The sequence below is a fragment of the Durio zibethinus genome, chromosome 8 (assembly GCF_047325235.1).
Source record: "Durio zibethinus cultivar Kanyao isolate XHJ-2024 chromosome 8, ASM4732523v1, whole genome shotgun sequence".
NCBI lineage: Eukaryota > Viridiplantae > Streptophyta > Magnoliopsida > Malvales > Malvaceae > Durio > Durio zibethinus.
The window spans coordinates 4150883-4176062 of NC_143169.1; the positions used below are offsets into that span (position 1 = coordinate 4150883).

At 30.0% G+C, this 25180-nt stretch overlaps 2 protein-coding genes across 2 annotated transcripts; both read left to right on the top strand.

The window, feature by feature from the left end:
• The first annotated feature begins 2284 nt into the window (after positions 1-2284).
• On the top strand, positions 2285-5738 carry LOC111278795 (acetylornithine aminotransferase, mitochondrial-like). The gene is made up of 3 exons (XM_022865426.2): positions 2285-2899; positions 3660-4094; positions 4945-5738. Exons 1-3 carry the CDS (start codon positions 2291-2293, stop codon positions 5476-5478), a joined length of 1578 nt encoding a protein of 525 aa, XP_022721161.2. The 5' UTR covers positions 2285-2290; the 3' UTR covers positions 5479-5738.
• A 4167-nt stretch (positions 5739-9905) lies between these two features.
• Positions 9906-11291, top strand: LOC111278759 (ethylene-responsive transcription factor ERF084-like). Its single transcript, XM_022865382.2, has one exon. It carries the CDS (start codon positions 9959-9961, stop codon positions 10874-10876), a length of 918 nt encoding a protein of 305 aa, XP_022721117.2. The 5' UTR covers positions 9906-9958; the 3' UTR covers positions 10877-11291.
• The last annotated feature ends 13889 nt before the right edge of the window (positions 11292-25180 follow it).

The following is a 25180-nucleotide window of genomic DNA, read 5'->3' on the forward strand; positions in this document are numbered from 1 at the left end:
TTTTAATAAAAAATCTTTAATGAAATTTTTTTACATTTTCAATTTACTCTTCAATAGTTAAGATAGATTATATTATTTCACTTCATTTTCTTTATTTGTCCAAATTTCTATTGAATTTAATTGTTTTTATTATAGTTAACAAAAACATTTTTTTATTAATTTTTTTCACTTAAAAACTTGTGATTTAATTTAATAAAGTTAAGCAGCTTTTTTATTTATTAAAAATATATAAAATACTATAAACAATTTTTTCAATATTGTATAACACTTTTATATTAAGTTTACTTCTCTTTATAGTACTTTTAAAACAGTTCTATTTTAGTAGTATTTTTGTTGGTTGGTTCAATTGATTAAGTTTGTCTTTTTCTACGAAGATCTCTTGGGTTTGAGTCCTGTCAGTGGTCATTTGTTGGGATCATCTCGAATGCATGACTTGTAGCCATTTGTCTTAAACTGTCAAATATGACATATCTTACTTTGATATAGAGAATTGAACAACTTATCTATTCCTAAATTTTTCTTAAAAAAAATAAAATAAAATTATTATTATTATTATTATTATTATTATTATTATTATTATTATTATTTGTATTTCTCTTAAGTTTTGGTTTCATGGTGTAATTTACATAGAGAATGTCTAGTAAATGGGGTAATTTATAAAAAAAATCAGTGATTTATAATCAATAATTACATTATCTTATTTAAAAGTAATTTAAGAATCATATATAATAATAATTTTAAATTATCGAGGAGTGATTTATATCAACCTAAAATGATCAAAAAATTTTATAACAATAAAAAAGTAATATTTAATATTATCTTTTAATTAATTTACCTTAATGATAACTAGAATAAAAACATGACTCCCTCTTAATTTAGTCTTTATAAGAGAACCTTTCTTGTGAAGAAATCAATTATTCTCTCCAATCTCTACTCATGCCTTTCATTATATATAATTCAAATTAGTAAAATATTGAGTTCCTTTGTATTATTGAAATTATAACATAGAGTTATCTTTTCGAAATATATGATTAAAATTTTCTTAATTTTCAAAAAAATATTATTATTATATTTATTCATAAAAATTTAATAAAATTATTTTTTAATAAAAATTGAAATTTTTCCGTGAACGGAGTAATCAAATTTTAGTTCATTAGCTTAATTCATGTTATAACTTTCTTACATTCTTTTTGGAATTATTGTTAAAAATATAATAAATTTATTTAACAAAATTTTATAAACTATTTCATCAAAATTGGTTTATACATTATGATTATAAAATAACATATCATAATTTTATAAATTATTCATTCAATAAATATTAAATTTTAATTTTTTTTATAAAATTTTTTTAAATATTTTGTGCTCGATGATTTTTTATTTAATGTAAAATTAAGCAAAATAATTTAAAATCACTAGTGATTTATAATAAAGCATCAAACATAATAATTTAATATTACTGATAATCAAATCACTTTAGTATTTTTATTGTCATAATAATTAAATTACTACAAAAATTTTTAAAATAATATCAAACACTACCTTGAAAAAATAAAAACATCGTGGAAGTAGCGGATAGGGTGGACATTTGTACGGAGATTTAGTTTACTATATAATAATCGTTATACCTTAACAATTACGATAGCAGCAACTTTGGCTGTCACTTCAGCAACTTTAATGCCTAGTAATTCAATTGGTTATGTTATTGTCTATGGGTCATGTTTTAATATATAAAATAATAAATAAAATAAAATAAAATAAAAATTATTTTATATTATATTTGATTTATATTTAATTAAAAAAATATAATTATAAGGAGTATTATCATTTTTTTTTGGATAAATTTATTTATTTTTTTAAGTGAAAAAAATTATTTTTAATTTATAATATTAAACTTATATATTTTATTATATTTTTAAAAATTATATCAATAATTTAAATTGTATAAAATTTTAAAAATAATTTTTTGATTAATAAATAAATTATTTTATTCTAATCCTCACATATATTAAATATAAAATTATATGATATTATTTAATATAATTATATTTATAATATTATTTTATTTTATTTTATTATAATTGTATATCGAATATAATTATAAGGTATAAGAGATATATTTAGACTTAGCAAGTGATATATTCACAATTTTATTTATTTATTTTTGTTTTATCTAATTATTTTATATTTTTTTTATTTTCTTCTCTTTCACGAATTTTATTGATTTGAGTATTAGAATGCATATCAAAGTATCGTCTTAACACCTTCGGACATGATTTTTTTTTTTTTTATGACAGATCGCCCCTACTTCAATTTCTCAACCTCCAACGAACTCTTCAATCATCATATTAGAAATTATATTAGCAATCCTGAAATATTTATATTTTTAATTATATTATACAGCAAAACTAATTTTATAATAAGAAAACTAATTTTGCTGTATAAATCCAAAACCAAAACCCAACAGAAAAGATCAGAGCTTTACCAAAACAGAATCAAAAGACAAAAAATGGCTTCTCTCCAGCTTTTTAACAGCTTTTTAGTTTCAGTTTCTCCGGCCACCAATCTCCGTCATTCGTTGAACAAAATGAGAGTGAGTGCATGTCTAAACGTGGACCTGGAAGCACCGAATCCGTTGAAATTGAAGTCAAATAGAAGCAAGGAATTGATAGAGGAAGAAGGAAAGGTTCTTGTTGGGACGTATGCAAGAGCTCCGGTGGTGCTGTGGAGTGGAAAGGGCTGTAAATTGTATGATCCCGAAGGGCGAGAGTTTCTTGATTGTGCAGCTGGGATTGCTGTCAATGCTCTTGGTCATGGGGATCCTGATTGGGTCAGGGCGGTTACAGAGCAAGCTAATGTTCTCACTCACGTTAGTAATGCCTACTATTCCATTCCTCAGGTGAGTTTTTTTTTTTCGATTTAGATTCCTTTTGGGTTTTTGATTTATGGGTAATTTTTGTTGTTATTGAAAGTTCAATTTAATTTCTATATTCATTGTTGGATTATTGAATTTCAGCTGTGCTTACATTTGTTTCGAGATATAATAGATAGCAAGTTGGATTTTGATTTTTCTCTCTTTCGTTTTATCTCGTAAATGTTATTAGAAAACAAAAGCAAATCAGATGAAGTAAAATCATAATTGATTTAAATTGAATAATCGATTGAATATAATATTAATGATAAAATAATTGTCCTATATCAGTGTAATACTATCACACGTTTTGTTATATGATAAAATTACATTTCTTTAACCCAAGGTTCAGTTAAGTTAGTTCTTGCAGCCACCTTAAGAGGTGGCGTCTAATAGGTCTAATTGCAAAGTTCAGCATCTGTGACCGCCTCCTCTATCCCTGAGTTATGACTTCCTTTGTAGAAAAAATTTAAATTTTGTTCATTTTTAATTGTGCTTATTTAGTAGCAGAAGCAATTATCAAACTGTATGGAAATATATAGATCGGTGAAGCAAGTACAGAATTTGCATATTCTTTTTATGAGGAAATAAAACAACATTGTCTTTGTTAATTAGAAATTCCATTCTTTCTCTTGAATTGTTGATAAATGATTGGTTTATTTGCATGACAGATATACCAAATTTAGCTAATGTTTTATGGTTTTTTTTTTTGCTGGTTTATCAGATGGAATATATTTTGTTGTTGTAGGTGGAGCTTGCAAAACGTCTTGTGGCTAATTCTTTTGCTGATCGTGTATTTTTCTCAAACTCTGGAACAGAAGCAAATGAAGCTGCTATTAAGTTTTCCAGGAAGTTTCAAAGATTTACACATCCTGATGATGAACAGCCTGCAACAGGTTTTATCTCCTTTACTAATAGCTTTCATGGTAGAACCATGGGATCCCTTGCTTTGACAAGTAAAGAACATTATCGTTCACCATTTGAGCCTGTTATGCCTGGAGTTACTTTCCTGGAGTATGGCAACATACAAGCTGCAGAAGATCTTATCCACCATGGAAAAATTGCTGCTGTATTTGTTGAACCCATTCAGGGTGAAGGTGGAATATGCAGTGCAACAAAAGAATTTCTGCTAGCTTTGCGTAAGGCATGTGATGATGCTGGATCCCTCTTGGTTTTTGATGAGGTACACAGCTTCCCCCCTCTTAGAAATTAGCTCAATTCTGAAGTTAGATCATATCGACCAAATGTCTTGATCAGATTTAATTTGTGGTTGATCTCTTGCTACCTTATCTCCCTCTGTTTTTTTCCCAAACAACTCAACGCACGTAGTAGTATAAATAATACAACTATGTAAGCAAAACAAGTTTTATAATACATATTTGTTACACATTGTGAGGTTAAAGTGTCTTAATTTCAGTACTAATGGAATGTCCTCTTGTAAAATTATAATGGAATTGATGTGACTGTGATCAATCGTGATTTAAATTTTTAAAAAAATAAACTGAAACCTTTTATTATACTTGAAACAAAATTGTAAGATATTCTCATATTACTTTAAAGTCACAAATTTATTGAAACAAGAGAAGACCCAACTTTCTCACAAGGATTACGATTGACTTTTACAAGTAAACTTTAACTTGATAGTAATGTTTTTTAGTAGATAAGTAGAATTAGTTAATTATATTTTCTTCTTCATAGGTATTAGAGAAATTACCAATACACTAGTTCCAATTTTAAAGCATATGAATGCTTTTCAGACAATTCTTTAGTGGCTTCTTTTTTTTCTTTTAATTTTTTGAGAGGCTTCGGTGGCTTTCTTCGGGCATACATATAACAGGTAAAAGTGCTATGATTCTTTTCTTTGGTGCTAAAGGGATGTGTAAAGAAGTATTTCTAGCATATGATGAAATTATGCTGATTTACAAGAGGCAGAATGGTAGCTCTGTTTTGTTTCATTTATTTCTAAATTTGTCTTGTGCCAGAAAAGATTCTAACATTTGTTATCACTGTTACAATTACTCTCATAATCCTAGGTTCAATGTGGATTGGGGCGAACTGGTCATCTCTGGGCACATGAAGCATACGGTGTATTTCCGGATATAATGACACTTGCCAAGCCTCTTGCAGGAGGCCTTCCAATAGGTGCTACTTTAGTAACAGAAAGAGTTGCTTCTGCTGTAGTCCATGGCGACCATGGAAGTACTTTTGCCGGTTCACCTCTTGTGTGCAGTGCTGCTATTGCTGTTTTAGATAAAATAGCAAATCCTAGTTTCTTGTCCAGCATCTCAACGAAAGGTCATTACTTCAAAGAATTGTTGATCCAAAAGCTTGTAGGGAATCCGCACGTGAAAGAAGTGCGAGGTTTGGGTCTTATAATTGGAATAGAGCTGGATGTATCTGCTTCACCCCTTGTTGATGCCTGTCGAAATTCCGGTCTTCTAGTATTAACTGCAGGAAAAGGAAATGTTGTGAGACTGGTGCCACCATTGATCATCTCAGAAAAAGAATTGGAACATGCAGCTGAGATTCTATATGAATGTTTACCAGCACTTGATAGTAGTAACTGAGGTTAGGAGAATTGATACCCTTTGGTTCCAAATGAGACATCTAGAATGTTTAATCTAGTATGTGAAATTTGCTTTTTTAATGTTAAACTAGTCAAACAATCAAAATCCCATAATTATTCTAATTAGTCGAGCTGTCATCTTGTGCATCAACTGCCCTGCACTTGTATTATTTAGTACTTTAAGATGTATTTGGTACATAATTATGATACGATAAGATAAGATGATATTATGAATATAATTAAATTAAATAATATTGTGTTTGATGTGTTCAATGATTAAGATATGATAATTTATTTATTGATTAAAATTATTTTTACTTAAAGTTTATATAATTTAAATTATTAATGTAATTTTTAAGTGTATAATATGATATATAAATTCAATCTCATGGATTAAAAATAATTTTTATAATTTTGAGATGATTGAATCATCTTATGATTATTATTATTTTTTTTGTAATCGTATTTGTTTTTTATCTACAAATTAAATATAATATAAAATTATTATTTTATTTTATTTATGATTTATATACTAAATATGACTTTAATATTTAAGATGTCCACTTTTTTTTTTATTTAAATAATCAATCTACATCTTGAAGTATTGTTTTGAAAATTTACTCGTTAGGATTTAGTATTCAAGAAGGCTGTAGCTTAGTATGACGAGCATGACTCGATAACTCGAGGTTTGAAGTTTTATTTGAATTTGACTAAGTGTTTTTTTTCATGTTCAGGTTTAGTTTGTAAATATATATGTTAAATATATTAAAAAAATAAATTTTAATTAAATTTTTAAAACTTCTTAAATTAGATATTAAAATATTTAAATTTAACACATTCATTACTAGAGTAGTTTGAGCCCAAATACAGTTAAATAATGAACAAATCAGACTTTGAGTGTTACATTCAAACAAATCGACTCACAAATAGCTTCGCTCGTTTTCACATTAGTTCAAACAATTACGTTATGAGACTTTAATATTTGTCAATATGCAAAAGGGTTTTTTTTTTTTTTTTTTTTAAGAAAAAAATTGTCTTATAAGTTAGAAGTTGGACAGAACAAAATGTCAATGTGCAAAGCTTGTTCCACTCGTAATTGGAATTGGATACGAAATATATATGTAATGTTTGAAAAAGGGCAATGAAGTAGCAGTGCAATAGTAGATGGATGAGGGAGAAAATCTAGGATGATTTTTTGTAGAAGCGCAAACTACGCGATTCTCATCTTATTTTAGGGACATCCTTAATCCTTCGAAAAGATTTTTCCAGGGTTCAGGCTGGTGGGGGTCTTTCCGTCGTTCCCGCATCTGCATGTCTTTCTCAATTCCTCTTTGTAGTGTCATCATTCGGCCTATGCTAATCGCACCTATGTAGCAGTAGTCCAGGTTGAGTCATGCTAAGGACTCACCAGTAACCATATGTTAGAAATTAAATTAAACATGATAAATTTGTCAATTTTTAATACAATATAATCATGCTATCATTCAAACACTATTTAACCTAAAAAAATTCTGCTTCAATATCATCTCTGTAACAAATATTCTCAGTAAATATTTTTTCCTCCTCTAACAAGATTATGAAAAATAATAATAATAATAATAATAAAGCAATGGCCGCTTAATAGCTTTAACATCTTGATGTGAAAAGAAAAAATTTAGGAGGTCCAAGAACTAGGCCTAGTTGTGAACTGGAACTGGTACTGGCATTAGTTACATAGACCAAGCCCAGCGTTCACTTCTAGGCTCAATACTGACATGACCGGTTCCGTGGTAGTAAATCAATGAAGCAAATCCACCTTTTTGTTTGACCATTATTTATCTTTTCCTTCAAAATTACTATTCACATTGGTAATGGAAGAATATTCAAAAGTGGCTCTATCAATTGACTCTCAAAGCTGGAATTTACGAAAGCTTGTGGCATCTGATCTGACCAAACTCTGCATTTCCCCATACAAGCCTAAACAAAAGCCATGAAATTATTATCACCTCAAAGCAGAGATCAGAGCTTTACTTTAACCCAAAAGTACACAGTTTCGAAGTACAAGAATCATAAAGTTATCATAATAGCATACTTTCTTTGTCTTATTTTTCTTTTGGGATTTTCTTGAACACTTCATTCTCAAAACCCAAAGTTATAATATTGAACTGTGTCACATTGCAAGTGAACAACTCTCAGTCCAATGAGTGTTAAAACACATATTATAAAAACCCCATCGCGTGCTTCTTCAGTATCGGTACCCAGTTTCTCTTGGGAACAACATCCCATCCCTCCCTCTCTTCAATATCTTCATAGATAGAGTGATTTAGAGACTTATAGACCGACATTCTTTTTTGTTCCTAGTGAATGTTTCTTCAAATATCGAAGTGCCCTTGAAAAAACTGCCCAAAATAAAGCCAACAACCCCAATCTGTGTACGTATTCTCTTGCATGTGTTAGTGTTTCAGAGAGAGAAAGATCTGAGGTTTTTGATGAGCTTTTGCTTGCAAGCACTATTTAATACAACAATTGTCTTCAAATTCCAGCCTCATCTCTTTGATGGACCACTGATCATTTGTTTGAGCTTTGCCACATTTAGATACAGTTTCTATTTTGTTTCTCTTAGCTAGTCAAGCAAACTAAACTAATTAGACAGAAAATGTTGCCCTGATTTGCTTCAACTTTGGAATTTTCAATATTACCTCGGTTTTCTTATTGTCTCAGCCTTTGTTTTTGCGAGGATAAGGAAAAATCTTGAATCATAAATATTTTTGCAATTCTAGTTTCATATTAAAATTATGTAAAGATACTTTATGATATATTTAAACAAAATTTGTTTGTGAAATAAAAACTTAAAATTTAAAATTAAAATGAACAATATCTTATAAATTATATACAATACTTATATTTATGAAAATGTTTAAACGAACAATTATAAATTGATATACTTTCACCAAATTAAGAGGAATCTCATATAAAAGTTCAACTTTCAACGTAAAAAAACATGGTTAGGAAGAAGGGTAGCATGCATGGATCCACTAACACATGATTATGCTACAAATTCGAATACACTAACAAAAAACAGTATTTTTTTTTTATTAATCAAACATTTTGAAACTATGTTGCTTTTTGCGGTGAGTGTTTGTCTTCCATCTTCGGATTTGAATAAATAAATGCATGTTGATCTTGAAAGAATAGCTGCTTGAGATGGGGCATAATAATATTGTTTGGCTTTGTCTTGTTGCTGTCAAAGTATTTAATAATGATATCGAGATACATATTGAGACTTGAAACATGCAAATATATGTTATTGGAATCTTTCTTTCTCCAAGTACAAAATTTTAAATTATTAATATATACTTAGGATATTATTAACATCTTAACAAAATATTATCTTTGAAACGTAGGACTGAAAATGTGAGATATTAAATTTAAATTTTAATTCATTTGATTTTAAAAGATTGATTTTTGAGAAAATAAAAAATTTAGAAACTTATTTAACATTTTAGCTTTCTTTTTCTTCGTTATCAATAGATTTTGCCGAAAGTAAATCCAAAAGAAAGGCCAAAAGATTTTAGAAGTAAGAAATGGTGTGATTGACATGATCAGGACCTTTCATGTGTCAACGTACGCCAAATGACTCATCATCGCCATCATCATCGTCAAGATCATACCGTCCTCCACTTACATACCGGATCTTCAACTGCGTCCACATGGTTTCTCCACTGCACCTCTATAACACCCAAATAATAGCCGAGCAATCAAAAATTAAAATATAAACAAATAAATAAATCAACATCATCGTCAACATCTATCTCCGCTCAATGCCTCAAAACAATCTAATCCTTTGATACTAACCTGACGTCACGCAATCAGACGGCTATTAACCATCAAGCACCCTCGAGATTATGCACATTAATACCTATTGTGGATTGCGCATCATTTTCCCACCCCCAAGTTCTGGATTGCGCATCATCTTCTAACTTATTTACAATCATGTCCCTCTTCTGATTAATTGCGACTAGAATCTAGAGATTCCGTTCCAATATGGTAGGGTTATTTCCGACCTCTTAAGTCCTTAATCTCCCCCCCATCAAATCACCTTGGGCACGCTTCTATTTTAATGACATTCTAATCCCTTTAATACGCTCACTTGAGTTTTGATCATAGGGGCGTTTCCGTATTTTTAAGCCTATATTCCGGTTTCTCCACCTTAGGACGTTTTTGTCCTCAACTTGAAAGAATGCTTCAGTTATAATTTATCGAAAATTAAAACAAAATATAAGGGTAAAATGGGTAATCTAGAAAGGGATATCCCTCGCTACTAGTACTGCCAATGTAAATATTAGGTGTCTCGTCGAAATTGACAGGAATATCTTCAAATTTAAATAAAATCTTTTTTGTTAAAAAATTAAATATTTTATTTTTTTCTCCATAAATAAATATGTATTCGTGGATCTGACTCATATGAGTTTCTGTCTCACTCTTCACTCCTATCTCTTACAATGCAAAGCCCCGCTATCGTAAATTACCAACCTTTACAAGCCATTTCGTTCTTCTGCAGGCCAGAAACTTCTGAATTAACTGAAACGCCTTGCCTTTGCAAGCCTCCTGCTGGTTCTTCTCACTTCTCTTATTCATCAATGATAGCTCCTACCCATTTTTACAGGCAAAACTATCTACCCATTTATGCTGAATTCTCGGGTGCTTTTTCACTCAATGGCTTTGATAAGAATCGTGAAAATGAACTTCAAACCCTAATTGAAACTCGTCCCGAAACGCCTTTTGCTCTTGATGGGATAGCAGCTGTGGTCGGCGAACACGTTCTCTTTGGTAACAAAACCGATCCCACCCCAAACAACAACAGCAACGGTGTATTTCTATCCGATGCCAGCGCTAGCAAGCTAGAGACGCCAGGTTTCGTTTCGTTGTCACAACGTTTCGGGTCTAACAATAGAAACGTCAGTCCTGTTGTTACGGTGCAGAAAAGCTATAGAGGTGTAAGAAAGAGGCCGTGGGGGAGGTGGTCAGCCGAGATACGCGACCGTGTTGGGCGGTGCCGGCACTGGCTGGGCACGTTTGACACTGCTGAGGAGGCTGCGCGTGCGTATGATGCGGCAGCGAGGCGGCTGAGAGGGTCAAAAGCCAAGACCAACTTTGAAATTCCATCGGTATTGCCTCTCTCATCGCCCTGTACTTCATCTTCATCTATAGAAACAAAGAAGAAGGTGAAAGGTAAAGCTAAAACCGAGAGGAAATGCGCGGTGGTTACCTCCGTGTCTCAGTTGTTCAGTTGTAGTAGTAGCTTTGGTGGAAATGAAGGGAAAGGGACTGTGGAGCTGGAGTTGAAGTTGGGTGTGGGACTTAAGGGTTCTACATCAAATAATCCTGGTTTAGTGAAACACTCAATTCCTCTCAATTAGTAGCAGTAGTTTCCTTTTACTTCCTTTTTAGGCTTGTAGTAACTTAAATGAATCAAGGTTTCATGGGTAGAAACTTTTTTGTCTTGCATGTGCATTGGAGCGAAGGAAGATGGCTTTTCTGGGCTGTAAGTAGTCCAAATCTAGGAATATCAATATATATTGTATATGGATATATAGAAAGAAACTGACAGTGTTGTAGTAAATTAATATTCTCTGCCTGTTTGAATGTTGCTTTATCTAATTCTATCTCGTTGGCTATTGGGGTTTTTTTTTGTGTTGAACTGAGAGTGGCGCAGTCTTGAGAAAGCGAGAAAATTCTTTCAGGCAAGCTTGGTGGTGAAGTGCAACATTAACAGTGATTTAGTTGCTTCTCTTTTTGTTCCTTTCTGTCTCTTTTGAGTATATTCTCAGCAATATTCAGCTAGCTTAGCTTGTCATAGGAGAGATGCCAGACCCAGACGGTTTCTTGTTGCATGAGGAAATGAAGCTTTTACTTTGAGTTTACTCTCACTAAATCTGTTTGCACTTTTCAAGACTTGCTGCAGTTAATTATAGTTTCTTCTTAAAGCAATTTTGATGTTGCAGTGTTATAGCAAACAATGCACACTTTAAGTTAATCATCTGCAGCACTCAAAACCCATAAGCAGGAGGGGGAGGGAATTCCAATAGTCTCTTCTTCTTGTCTTTGCCTTGTAATGGATCTGAGTGCGAAGACAAAAAATGAAAATAAAAACTAAGAAATGTAGAACAGCTTTTGGAAAGCTAACAAAATCCAAGACACTGATAACTGACGTACATGGCGAAACTAAGCTGAGCGGTGACTTTTTTTCAACCTGATTTCATGTATAAGTAATGGGCAGATGTGCAACCCTAGTTTCTACAACGTCAAATTAAAGGTCGAAAAGAAATCATCATCATTATTAATGATCACAAGTACAAGTGGAAAAGAGGGTAATCCTTAATTTCAAAGATGAATTATACATAAAATGGGTGGGTTTGCAGAAGCCGCCCTGGAAAGGCGCGGGTGAAAGATTTTATTACATGATGATGGTGATAGTAGCTGCTGAGTAGTGGGGGCAGAAGTGTAGCATAGCAATTGATTGGGAGATCAGGGATAAGATGCAAAGTACAGGCAGGACAGTACGCCAACCCTGGGAGAAAGGCGTGTTAATTTTGCCATCTGTTGCAAAATCCAAAACCCTATCGTTTCCTTCTTATTGCTATGTGTCGGTGAAGAGTTTAAGGGAAATTTGTAAAATTATTTTTAAAAAATTATTTCATAAAATTTAATAAAAAATATTATTATTTTTAATTTAAATTTGATTCATAATTATTTAATAATAAAAAATTTATTAATATTTTACTAAAATTATTTGTCTAAAAAAATTTTAAAAATTTTTAAAAATTTTACATATTTAATTTATATAATAAAATTTTTTAATTTTAATTTAATTATTTTTAATAAAAGATTTCATAAATTTTAGCTTAAAAATTTCATATAAATCTTTTCTCGATAAAGATACAACTACAAAACACTTCAATTTGCCAGCTTCAATAATTTATGATTCAGTTACCTTTTTTTTTTTAATTACGTATTTTTTTTCATCCTTCGCTTAGCTTTTTATTTTTAAAATATTTAAATAATATATATGTACAAATATGTGTATATATAAATATATATAAAAATTTTTTAAAAAATAATTTATTTATATTACTTCATTGAAATAAAATTTAAAATAAAAATAAATTATATTTAGCAAAAAGAAATAAACCAAAAATTAAAATAAAAATTCTAGTGAAGAAAAAATTTTCTTATGAAAGACAAATGAAATAGCAAAAGCCTATAAAAAAAAGTAAAAAAATAGTTTTTATATTTTTTATTTTTTAAAAAATTTATTTTCAAATCATTAATTCAAGAATATGTATAAATTGAAATTAGTATAATAATAATTTATGACTTTTTGTCCTTTTCCTTTTAATTACATTTAAATGATTAAAAGAATATGAAAACATTTAAAAAAAAGTTAATTTATATTTCTTCTTTTTTAAAGATTTATTTTAAATCATTAAATAATGAAATATAAAAACTCAAAATAAAAAAGATTTACTTGGACATGATTAAAACTAAATTAGTTTTACAATATTTCATATCTTTTTATACTATTAATATTTATTAATTCAATGATTGAATTTTATGCTTTATTCAAGTAAATTATACATGCTAAATTTCAAGTAAATTTAAAACATATAACTATTTGTGTGGTAATAATAAAATTTAGTCATTAGTATATATTAAAAACGATATTTTTTCGATTGAAATGATATGAATATTGAATTAACTTGAAACCCTAGGTAAATAATAAGTACAAGTTGATTGTTAAATCTATCAATCAATTTATAAAAATATTTATTGTATATGAAGTTATAATACTTGTGTAATTTGATCCTTCTATTAAATTAATATAATTTTTTTTTTGTATTTCTATCATTTTTGTTAAATGTAATAGTTAGTAGAATATAAAAAATTTTTAAAAATAAATTAATTATGAAAAGATTGAAATTAATATGATAACATTCTATAAATTTCCCTTTTTCTTATCATTTTAACTTGTTTTGGTGTTAAAAAATTAAGATTTTCTTTGTTTCGTGAAAAATAACTTTTGAAAAATTTTACATTTTACGATGTTTATATGGTAAAAAATTGGTTGATTATCTGCAAATAATTTATTGGCCAATAAAAAAAGAAGGCATTCTTTTGAAAATTATCTTTCGCTTTTAAAATGAGAAAGATAATTTTTAGAAAAGAGCGTGAGCACAATTCTACTCAAATTGGACTTTGAATATGATTTTTTTAAGTTAATGTTTAATTTGATCTGACCCAAATATTATTATATTAATATAAATATTTTTATTTAATTTTTTTAAAAAAATTAAAATACTAATATTAAAAATCTTCTAATATTTTAATTTTAAAAATATTTTTATTATTTTACTCATGTAAGACCTTGGCATGATATGTTAAGTTTAAACTTGATTTAATCCAATATGAAATGTTATTATATTAGTAAAAATCTCTTTTTAATTTTTTTTTATGAAGTAGATATTATAAAGCATGGAAGCCGACAAAAAACTTACAACTAAAATTATTAACTAATAACTACCAATACGCTTATGTCTTTGTACTTATGTTTTAATTCCAAGCTTATTATGTGTTAAATTACAAAAAAAAAATGTCAACTATCTCCCATCAAATAAAGCTAACTCTTTCTATTGCATCTTAGACTTTCAAAATTTCTAAATGTTAAGATAAACATTTCCTTAAGACTCGAGTTAGTTATTTTATGTTACATAACAGTTATTGATTATTCACACAAAAAAATAATTATTGATTATTATAATTATTATAAAGAATAAAATAAAATGGTATTCATATCGAAAACTTTTTTTATTTTATATTATTAATAATTTAATTATTGATAATATTATTATTAAAATAGATTTATTATTTTATTTAAAAAAATCTTTTTTCTCAAAAAAAATATTTTGAATCTATTTTTTATTAAAATTTTATATTTATAGAAAATTAAAGATATTATTTTTAATAACCAAATTTATTACCCTTATCTCATAGGCGGTGATATTAATTGTCTATTTTTAATTATTTTAATACAAAATTTTAATAAAAGATAGAATGTTTAATTTAACAAACGAATCAAACATATGATTTTGGATAAATGATGTATATTATATACAATAAGATATACAATTTATTATGTTGCAGTTCATTGTATTTTTTCTATTTGATACATAAAAACCTAAAAATGTAATGAAAGTTTTAACTCAATTTCATCATTTTCCAAAATTGAATAACTAATTTTAGTATAATCAACAATGAAAAACTTGAGTGGTTATTAATACACTTTAAATATCAAAATATATATTATTTTATTTGATAGGTAGAATTAAAAAAATGATAATGTAATCGTATTTGAATTAAAAATAATAAAATAAAAGAAACTCATTATTTAAATTTACCTAATTATCACAAACAATTATGTACATATATAAATGTGCAATAGAAAAGTTCCAAATTAAAACTTTGGATTTATTAAAATGTCCTTTCAACTCTAGTGTTTATTTATTTTTAGTAATGTTTTAATATTGTTATATGAAAAAAATTATAAGATTAATAAAACTCATTGCAATATTAACGAGTCAAATATTAAAGAATTATAAGCCACTATAATTATTATTTTCATAACTACTATAATTTAAAGATAATCTAACCAATAGTAAATGGAATGTCACTTATATAGTCCAAAAAATAAAAAGAAAATCGTAAGTGATGAAGAAAATCAAAAGTTTAAAAAAATTTTAACAAAAACAATTGAAAAAAGTATAAATGTAAAGAAAATCAAAAGTCAAGAACTTATATAAATATAGGCAACCAAAAGTGTAAAAAATAATAACTTAAACTGTTGCATTTTATGAAATAAAATTAAATTATTTAGGCTTCATGTGAAATTTTATGTAACTAAATACTACACAATTTAGTATGGCATTTTTTGAAAAAAAAAAATTTTTATTTCACAAGATAGAAGCAAATTAAAAAAAGCAATTTTAGTAAGTCAATAGTACTCAATTAAAAATTGTAAAAAAGAGAAAACTAATTATTCAAATTTACCTAATAATTATCAAACAATTAAGTAGATATAATATAAATGAGTAATGGAAGAGTTAGTAATGAAAACTTTTAGAAGTATTTATTAAAATGTCCTTTCAACTCCAATATTTATTTATTTTTATTAATATTTTACTAATATTATATGAAAAAAACAAAAGTTTTATGAAAATAAAATAATAAAAAATATTAAATAATCATAAATAATCAATACTACTATAGATAAAAGAGATCTCTTAAGAATTTTAGGTTGACAACTGTCCTTTTTTATTTTATTTTTTTCTTAATAGCTTTATATTGGAAGCTTTTGGCCCATCCTTGCTTTGCCCAACATGTTTCAATGGCTCTACTTTCTTTGTACTCTCTTTTTATCTCATTTTCCTTTGCCATGTTCTTCTTTTTCTTTTTCTTCTTCTTATGTACAACTTCACACCCACATCTCTTTCTCTCTTTGCATAATTAAAGCTTCTTCATTTTCATCTTTGTCAACTTTGCAAGTGATTCAACACATTCCTTCTTCAAATCCAAAAGTTGTCATCCCCAGAGAACAAGGCAAAAACGTCAAACTTATTAACACTTTGGTTTATTTTTTTATTTTTTTTATTTTAAATCTTTTTTATGATTGATGATTTTGGTGTTACATACTTGAATTTTGTTTAATGGAGCTGAATTGTTAAATAGGGTTTGGGTTTTTGTGGTTTTTAATTTTTTTCTTTCTTATTGAACACTATTTTTTGAATATTATGTTCTTTTTGCTATTTAATTTGTCTAAATTATTTTTTTTTGTGAGGTTTGCATGTTATTTTATTTTGATTTAAAATGGTGTAACAGTAGTATTATTTGGAATGGGGTTGTATGGATGATAGTCGAAATAGGTTTTTTGGCAAATTGCTTTGTGTTCTTTATTTAATTTGTTTGAATTCATTTAATTTGCATAATTCATTTAAGAGTTGGTCATTTGGATACGATGAAATATGAGAACAAAATAAACAAATTTAAAATCAGTTTGGCGAAATTAATCTTTGGTTTCTGAATTTGTGCTTTCTCATATGAGATCAAGCTATGGTTATTCTATATTCGAACCTCATTTGCCTCTCCTTTTATGATGTGATATAAGTGGTGAAGTTGTAGCTCTTGTAGCTTCAGTGCAGTCATTGATTGTAAGACAAGAAGTTTTTGGTGCTCTGCATCTAATTGCTGTGAGGGGCACATATGCTGACTATGTAATTCTTTCAAAAAAGGAGCTTTCTCCAAAACCAATTTCAGTTACTCGTGGTAACTATTCAATATTTTACTCATTTTTTAGGTGATGAACAAATTTATGTTTCTATTATTTTTTTTTTCTCAAGAATAGATTTATATGACTAATAGTTATTTGTTTTTCATTCGTTTAGGTTTGTTCATGATGGATGATGGTACATTATGTTTTACCTTATTTGTTTATTTAGTATCTTTATTTTTAACCATTATGACAAACATTTTTATCATTAGTTGGTCTAATTTGTGATTCCATTTTCCTTATATATTATGGATTCTCTATGTCTTTGGCTTTAACTTATTCTGTTTCATTTTGTTTATCTATTTATTTTTGTAAAGATGAATATTTTTTTATGCATTGCAAATGAAAGTAACTACATACTGATATTGGTAAAGTATGTTGTAGACACCCAATTTGGTCCAGGCCCGGATCAATTGGGCCTGGCCCAAAGGGGTAAGTCCAATTGTATCTTGGTTATTATTATTTTATTTTTTATTTTATGTATATCCTATATATTTATTATTTACTTATTATTACTAATATATATTTTTTTATTTTTATCTTTTATTTTATTTATTTTCGTATTTTTATATATCTGATATTATTCTTTTTATTTATCCCATAATATATTTTTTTGATTTATCTTTTCTAATTATCTAGTATTTTTTTTATTTGATTTTTGGAGGGCTAGGATTGAAAGTGGAAGAATCCCATTGAAAATGGGAATTCAATCAGAAGAGTCCAGTGGGATTCAAAGATTGAATTCCCGTCCAAGGAGGAATTGGGATTGATCAGGAACTCCTGATCAATCCCTATAAAAGGGACTCTGGAACAGAATGCAAGACACACAGAAAACAGTAAGCAAAGCTACTGATTTGAGAGAAAATGAGGCGTATAGGAAGCTAGAAAAGTTTAGGAGTGTTCTGGGAGTGAGAAAAAATTTTTAGAAATTTTTGGCGAAAAAATTTTTTTGGAAATTTCTGGGAAATTTTCAGATTCCGACGAAAATTCAGTCGAAATTTGAATTTTCCGGCCACAATTCCAGCGAACATTGAAGTTTCCGACGACCTGCCCAGTTTTCGACGAAGAATCCCAGAAATCGACGATCTTCCGGCCAACTTCCGGTGAAATTTCCAGATTCCGGTGACATTTTCCAGAATCCGGCATCGGTGTTCTTCAGTTTTTAGAGAGAAGGGAGAGAAAAAGGGGAAGAAGAGAGAGAGAGGGAGGAGCGTTCTGCCAAAAAAACGAAGGGGATTGCCTTTTATACCCTCCCAAAACAACGTCGTTTTGGCCTTAAGTAACCAGAGGATCCGCGCGTTTTGCCGAACCCGACCCGACCCGAGCGTCGACCGGATTTTGACCCGCACGTGCTTGCCCCTCCGAGCCGAGCCGAGCCCCGAGCCGAGCCGCTCCAGGTTTTTGTTTTTTTTTTTTTTCTTTCTTTGAATTTTTTTTATTTCTTTGTTTATTTGTTTATTTTATTTTTTATTTATTAGATTAGGTTTATATAATATTCTTTTTATTTATTTTTTATTATTTTATTTTCTTTAAATAAAAATAAAAAATTTTCAAAAAAAAATATTTTTAGGGAAAAGTTGAAAGTATCAATTTTTCTTAGAAATAAATTTCCAAAAAATATTTTTGGGGAAAAGTTGAAAGTATCAATTTTTCTCAGAAATAAATTTCAAAAAAAAATATTTTTAGGGCAAAGTTGAAAGTATCAATTTTCCTTAAGAATAAATTTCCAAAAAATATTTTTAGGGAAAAGTTGAAAGTATCATTTTTCCTTAAAAGAAAAATAAATTTCCAAAAAAAATATTTTTGGGGAAAAGTTGAAAGTATCAATTTTCCTTGAAAATCGAAATTTTCAAAAAAATATTTTTAGGAAAAAGTTGAAAGTATCAATTTTTCCTACAAAAAAAAAATCATTCTTTCCTTCCTTTCTATCTTAATTTTGATTTTGTTTTTTTTTTTTAAATAATCCGACGACGGAGCCTCTGCAAGTGAAACAGTAGTTTTTCTTGCATACTCCTGAGGTGAGGGAATTTTCTCAATTTTCTGCTAAAAGTATTAGAGTCAATTGAGAATAATTTTCAATAATTAACTACTTGGTAAAATTTTAAAGCTTTTGGATAACACAAATAAGCTGGTACCATCTTTTGATGGGCGTTGTGAGGGTGCTATAACCTTCCTCACACGTAACCGAACTCTCGAACCCTGTTCTGGTTAGCAAACCTAAACCTATTCTTCTAGGGACCCTTAAACTTAGGTGTTCCCTAAAAGGACAGATTCCATAGGTGGCCAATCGCACCTAGACAAAAAAGATTGGTGGCGACTCCCTAAAAGTCAATGTCTAGTGATAGATCCCCATGTCTAGCGATAGATCCCCGCTGGGGACCTTGAGAGTTAGGCCAGCAAATAATTTGTGTTATCCAAAAGCTAAATAAAATTGAACCCTTCTTGTATATATGTGTTATTATTCATTTATGTGTATTTGCTTGGTTAATTATGTCATTCATGTGCATATGCATAACATGAGCTCTACACCCGAGCTCCGTCCCTCTAGGAGGGAGTAAAGTACCTATTGCTTTCGTGAGGTCTAATACCTCCGCAGTGGCTAGCGAAATACTCCCACTCAAATTGAACCTTTTCCGCTTGTAGCCTGTAATGGGTGAGGATTAGGGTGCCTTACTAGTCTGTGATGGACAATGATGTAAGGAACAATTTGAGAACCTTTAGACTTTGACCTTAAAATCACATGTAGTGAACCTTAAGAGTGCCTACACCTAAGATAGAGCCCTTTCTATCCAATGATAGATATACCCTGAAATTAAGACACAAAAAGAGTGTTTGTCTAATCATTTTGATTGTTTAACTTTGTGTATTATTTTTATCATATGTGACATTATGCATCAACATCACTTACGTTTCATCTACGGAACTAACTATGTTGTTTGTCTGATTGTATGCATCTGCATTATTTTTATGATCATGTTTTAACACAATCATTTGTATTCATTTCATACTAGATTTTTTTCAAAAAAATATACATTTCATCTGTGTATCAAAGCATCATACATAAGGCACAACATAACATTTCTAATCATAAGTATGGTACTCAAGGTTCCAGGATAGCTCCGTCTAGCGAAAATCCTGTCCATCGATTCAACACAAGATTCAGAGTAAGGCAAATGGAGCAAAAAAATTCCCAAAGATTTGAAAAGATAGAGAAAGCCCAGGAGAAGATTGAGGGTGAGCTAAGCAAGATTCTGGAAGCTCTTAATAACATGAATAAAAGAAAAGCAGTTGAAGGAAATACAAGCCAGCAAGAAGTGGCTGACCCTTTGTACCCTCCTGGTTTTGGCCCACCTCAAGCCCAGTCTACTCAAGAGGTCCCGCCACAACACTTCGCATATCCTGAAATGCCATCAGCTTTCAATCCTGGGTAGTATAATAGCTATATAAATCTTGTATTCACTGAAAAAGCAGTAGAACCAATTCCTGATCTAGATGATTTAAAAGAGAAGAAGAAGGAAAAGATGAAAGTAGAGGCTGAGAAAAGTTCCAAGATTAGCATGCTAGAGCAGAGGCTACGGGCTGTAGAGGGATTTAGCTTTTATGGGTCAGTTGATGCTGCTGGGCTCTGCCTAGTTCCTGATGTGATTATCCCCTATAAATTCAAAGTACCGAAATTTGAAAAATATGACGGTACAAAGTGCCCTAAAACCCACATCACCATGTATTGCAGAAAGATGGCAGCTCATGCACATGATGAAAAACTCTTGATGCATGTCTTTCAGGATAGTCTTACTGGTTCTGCTGCCAGGTGGTATGTTCAGTTGGATAGAACCCACATTCGCTCCTAGAGCGATATGGCTCATGACTTCATCAGCCAATATCGACACATTATCGATTTGGCTCCTGATCGTTTATCTTTACAAAATCTAGAGAAAAAGTCAAATGAGTCTTTTAAAGAGTATGCCCAGAGGTGGAGGGATATTACTTCTCAAGTACAACCTCCTTTGACTGAGAAAAAAACTACAGTGTTATTTGTCAGTACTTTGAAGCCTCCCTATTATGAAAAGATGATAGGGAATGCAACAAAAAATTTTGCTGACATGGTAATCTTTGGAGAAATTATTGAAAGTGCCATAAAAAATGGCAAGTTGAGAGGAGGAGAAACCAAGAAGACATCAGAAAAGAAAGAAGCTGAAGCTCAAGCTGTGAGCTTTGATAGACAACAATTCAGGGGTTATCAACCCTATCCATCCCAAGGTTACTCTCCATACTATCCTGCTGTGAATAATACCTCATCCTACCCATACCAGCTAGCCCCACAACCATCTTATTCATCCACTTATAGCCTTAACATTCAAGCTCCTGTAAGAACCCAAATTCGTCCTACTAACCTAGCAAGTGGCTCACGAGAACAACGGACTACTCGAGAAAAACCTGTATTTGATCCAATTCCTATGACTTATACAGAGTTATATCGAGAACTCTATAATAGCCACTTGATTGCCCCCAGTCATGTAGAACCACTTAAACCACCCTATCCAAAGTGGTATGATCCTACAGCCCGTTGTGACTACCATTATGGAATTACTGGCCATTCTACTGAAAATTACACTGCTTTAAAGTATAAGGTGCAACGGTTGATCAATGATGAAATGGTAAGTTTTGATCAAGGAAAAGCAACAGCACCTAATGTTAGTGTACTGAGCGAAAGTCAAGAACAGAAAGGATCCGGAGATTCACAATGAATTGAGGGGCAAGATGTCAATGGAGATAAGGCTGGTTGAAGGTTTCTTCTGTCATTTTGGGATTTCTTTTCAAACAATGTTAGATTTTTTTTTGCAATATGACTTCACTTGTTATCATTTTAATAAAGGCAAGTCAATGCATTTCATTACATTTTTCTCTTTCACTTGACCATTACTCCATGCTTTGTTACCTTCCATAACTTCACATTCCCATTCTTAAATTTCAGATGATGAATATTTAGACAATGATAACAATAATTTTGGGATTTAATTTTGAAAACTCATCCACGTCAATGTGAGGAGATGATTTGAGCAAAAAGTAAGCTGTTACTGAAGGTGAAATAGATATATCTTGAAGATGTGCAATCTTTTATACAAGTTCATGAGCTTTGTTCAATAGATGATGTTCAAGAAAGGTATTCACAATTGAGATGAAAAATGGCCATCTTTCTTTTACCATTTGAAAAACCATTTATTGTTACCCCTTTGAGCTTATCATTTTTTTGAAGAACCCCAACCAAAGATCACCCTCTACACTGGAGGGTAAATTTTGAAAAAAGAAAAAGAAAAAAAACACCACAAAAGGTCTCAAAAATGGAAAGAGAAAGAAAAGCAAAAGAAAAATAAAAGCCACATATGACTTGGGGCAAAGTAATGAGAATCTTTTGTGTGAGGAAAGAAAAAATAGTGAAACGATGTGGGGGCAAAATGTCAAGTTGTATCAAATGATCCTTTGGTTTTGAACCTTTTTAATACATGTTTTGAGCCTATTATATCTTTTTTTTTATGAGCCTTCACCTTGGCCTACATTACAACCTTGAAAAGTCCATTTGGATCAAATGTGAATACTCAACTTGAATGATCATAGGTTGAGCAAAGATATGCTCATGATGAAGCAATGGAATCATGCTACATGAAAGATATCAACACTGGATGAAAAATGAGAAAAGAGAAAAAAAAAAAGAAAAAAAAAAGAGGAAAAAATGAAAAAATGAAAAAATGAAAAAAGAGATCCAAATTGAAAACCTGAAAAGGTGATTTTGGTACCAAAAAAACCAAAAAAAAAGATCCAGGTCAAATGGCTCACATGAATGAAAGATCATTTACATCTGAAGATCCCTTAAAGACTGGGGCAGAGTTCGCCAAGCTCAAGATGACTTCAACAGTAAATGGAACGAGTTTTTGAAAAAGAATCCTAGATTAATGTTGAAAATTGTCTGAATATTCATCATTTGGACATACCATTCACCTCAATGACATCCAATTTATTTCTTTTCCCATTTATTTTCTACCAAAATAGATCTCCATTGATTATCTTTACCATAATTCACCTTGTGTTCTCTTATCATTACACCCCTAGAATAAATTGAGAAAATGCTTGATTGCATTATATTTGTCAAGAATTGAAATGATAATGAATGAATGAATATGTGCTTAAAAGAGTCTTGCATTCATTTGAAAAGAAATCTAAGATGATGGTGGTAGAAACCTAAAAGAGATGATTGGGAAGGATATATGATGTGACCAAATCAAGAATATGATGGGGCAAATTTTGAAAAGTGGTATAACCGAGTGATGGGTACAAGGATGAATTGGTCGATATAACTTGTAAGTTATGATTGAATGATGAGAACAATCAGTAGACAGAGTTTGTTTCGGAATGGTTGATGCTGAGACAAGGACCCAGTGATGGTGGATGAAATTTGTTTTGAAATTTGCTAGTGCTGAGAAATTCATTGAATGATGGTCAAGGGATGATCGATTGATGAAGCTTATTCCAAAGTATTGAGAAACTGAACAAGGAAAGAATGTGAGCGAAAAGGACAATTGAGAGCTACACTGGTTCGATCTTAGAAGAGCAGTGCAATTGGATCCTTGAGGAATCAAAGGGCTTGACACCCAAGAAAGAAAAAAAGAGCTTGAGAAACTTGAGTACCATACATTGAACAGAAATTAATTGGCCAACATTTGCATAGCATGCATTGAAAATCATGCACATTGCATAGCATACACTACTTTTAAGAAAGTATAGTGTATAAATTCAAGAAGCAGGGGTGTTCCAACATCCCATATGGAGAAGACAAATATGAAGATATTTTGCAAGATGGAGAAGAAACTTGTCAGGTAAGTTCCTAATCCTTGAAATAGGATGTCTTTTGGTATCAGGGTTGATTTATAAGACCTTTGGGCATGATCTCCTGAAATTCCCTCAAACACAACTTTCAACTCCTTCGGACATGATTGTCTAGGAGTATTTACTTTTTCAAAGTTGTGGTACCTCTGTTTAGAGGAGCAATTTACTTTTCAAAGTTCGTTGCCTCTGTTTAGAAGAGCAATTTACTTTTCTAAAGTCGTGGTACCTCTGTTTAGAGGAGCAATTTACTTTTCCAAAGTTCGTTGCCTCTGTTTAGAGGAGCAATTTAATTTCCAAAAGTTGTGGTGCCTCTGTTTAGAGGAGCAATTTACTTTTTCACAATCGTGGTACCTCTGTTTAGAGGAGCAATTTACTTTTCAAAGTTCGTTGCCTCTGTTTAGAGGAGCAATTTACTTTTCCAAAGCCGTGGTGCCTATGTTTAGAGGAGCAATTTACTTTTTCAAGTTCGTTGCCTCTGTTTAGAGGAGCAATTTACTTTTCAAAAGTCGTGGTGCCTCTGTTTAGAGGAGCAATTTACATTTTCAAAGTCGTGGTGCCTCTGTTTAGAGGAGCAATTTACTTTCTCAAAGTCGTTAAGCCTCTGCTTAGAGGAGCTTTGGTTAAAAAAAAAAAAAAACAAAAAAACAAAACAAAAAAAAAAACAAAAAGAAAAAACAAAAAAATAAAAAAAAAACAAAAAAAAAACAAAACAAAAAAACAAAAAAAAAAGACAAAAATAAAAAAAACAACAAAAAAAGAACAAAAAAAAAGTTACCTCTATTTAGAGGAGCTTCGTTTCTCAAAGTCATTGAACCTCTGCTTAGAGGAGCTTTGATTTTTTTTTTAAAAAAAAAAAGAGCAAAAAAAAAGAGTAAAAAAAAAAAGAAAACAAAAGAAAAAGTTGCCTCTATTTAGAGGAGCTTTATTCATGTTTTTCAGAGTTGTTGAGTCTCTGTTTAAAGGAGCTTTGGTAAAAAAAAAAAAAAACACAAAAGAAAAACAAAAAAAACAAAAAAATGAAAATGTTGAGTTGAGTCTTGATTGGGTGTCTACGTCTTTGCGCAATTTCTGTTTCACAGAAAATGTGCAAAGAGGGGCAGCTGTAGACACCCAATTTGGTCCAGGCCCGGATCAATTGGGCCTGGCCCAAAGGGGTAAGTCCAATTATATCTTGGTTATTATTATTTTATTTTTTATTTTACGTATATCCTATTTATTTATTATTTACTTATTATTACTAATATATATTTTTTTATTTTTATCTTTTATTTTATTTATTTTCATATTTTTATATATCTGATATTATTCTTTTTATTTATCCCATAATATTTTTTTTTATTTATCTTTTCTAATTATCTAGTATTTTTTTTATTTGATTTTTGGAGGGCTAGGATTGAAAGTGGAAGAATCCCATTGAAAATGGAAATTCAATCAGAAGAGTCCAGTGGGATTCAAAGATTGAATT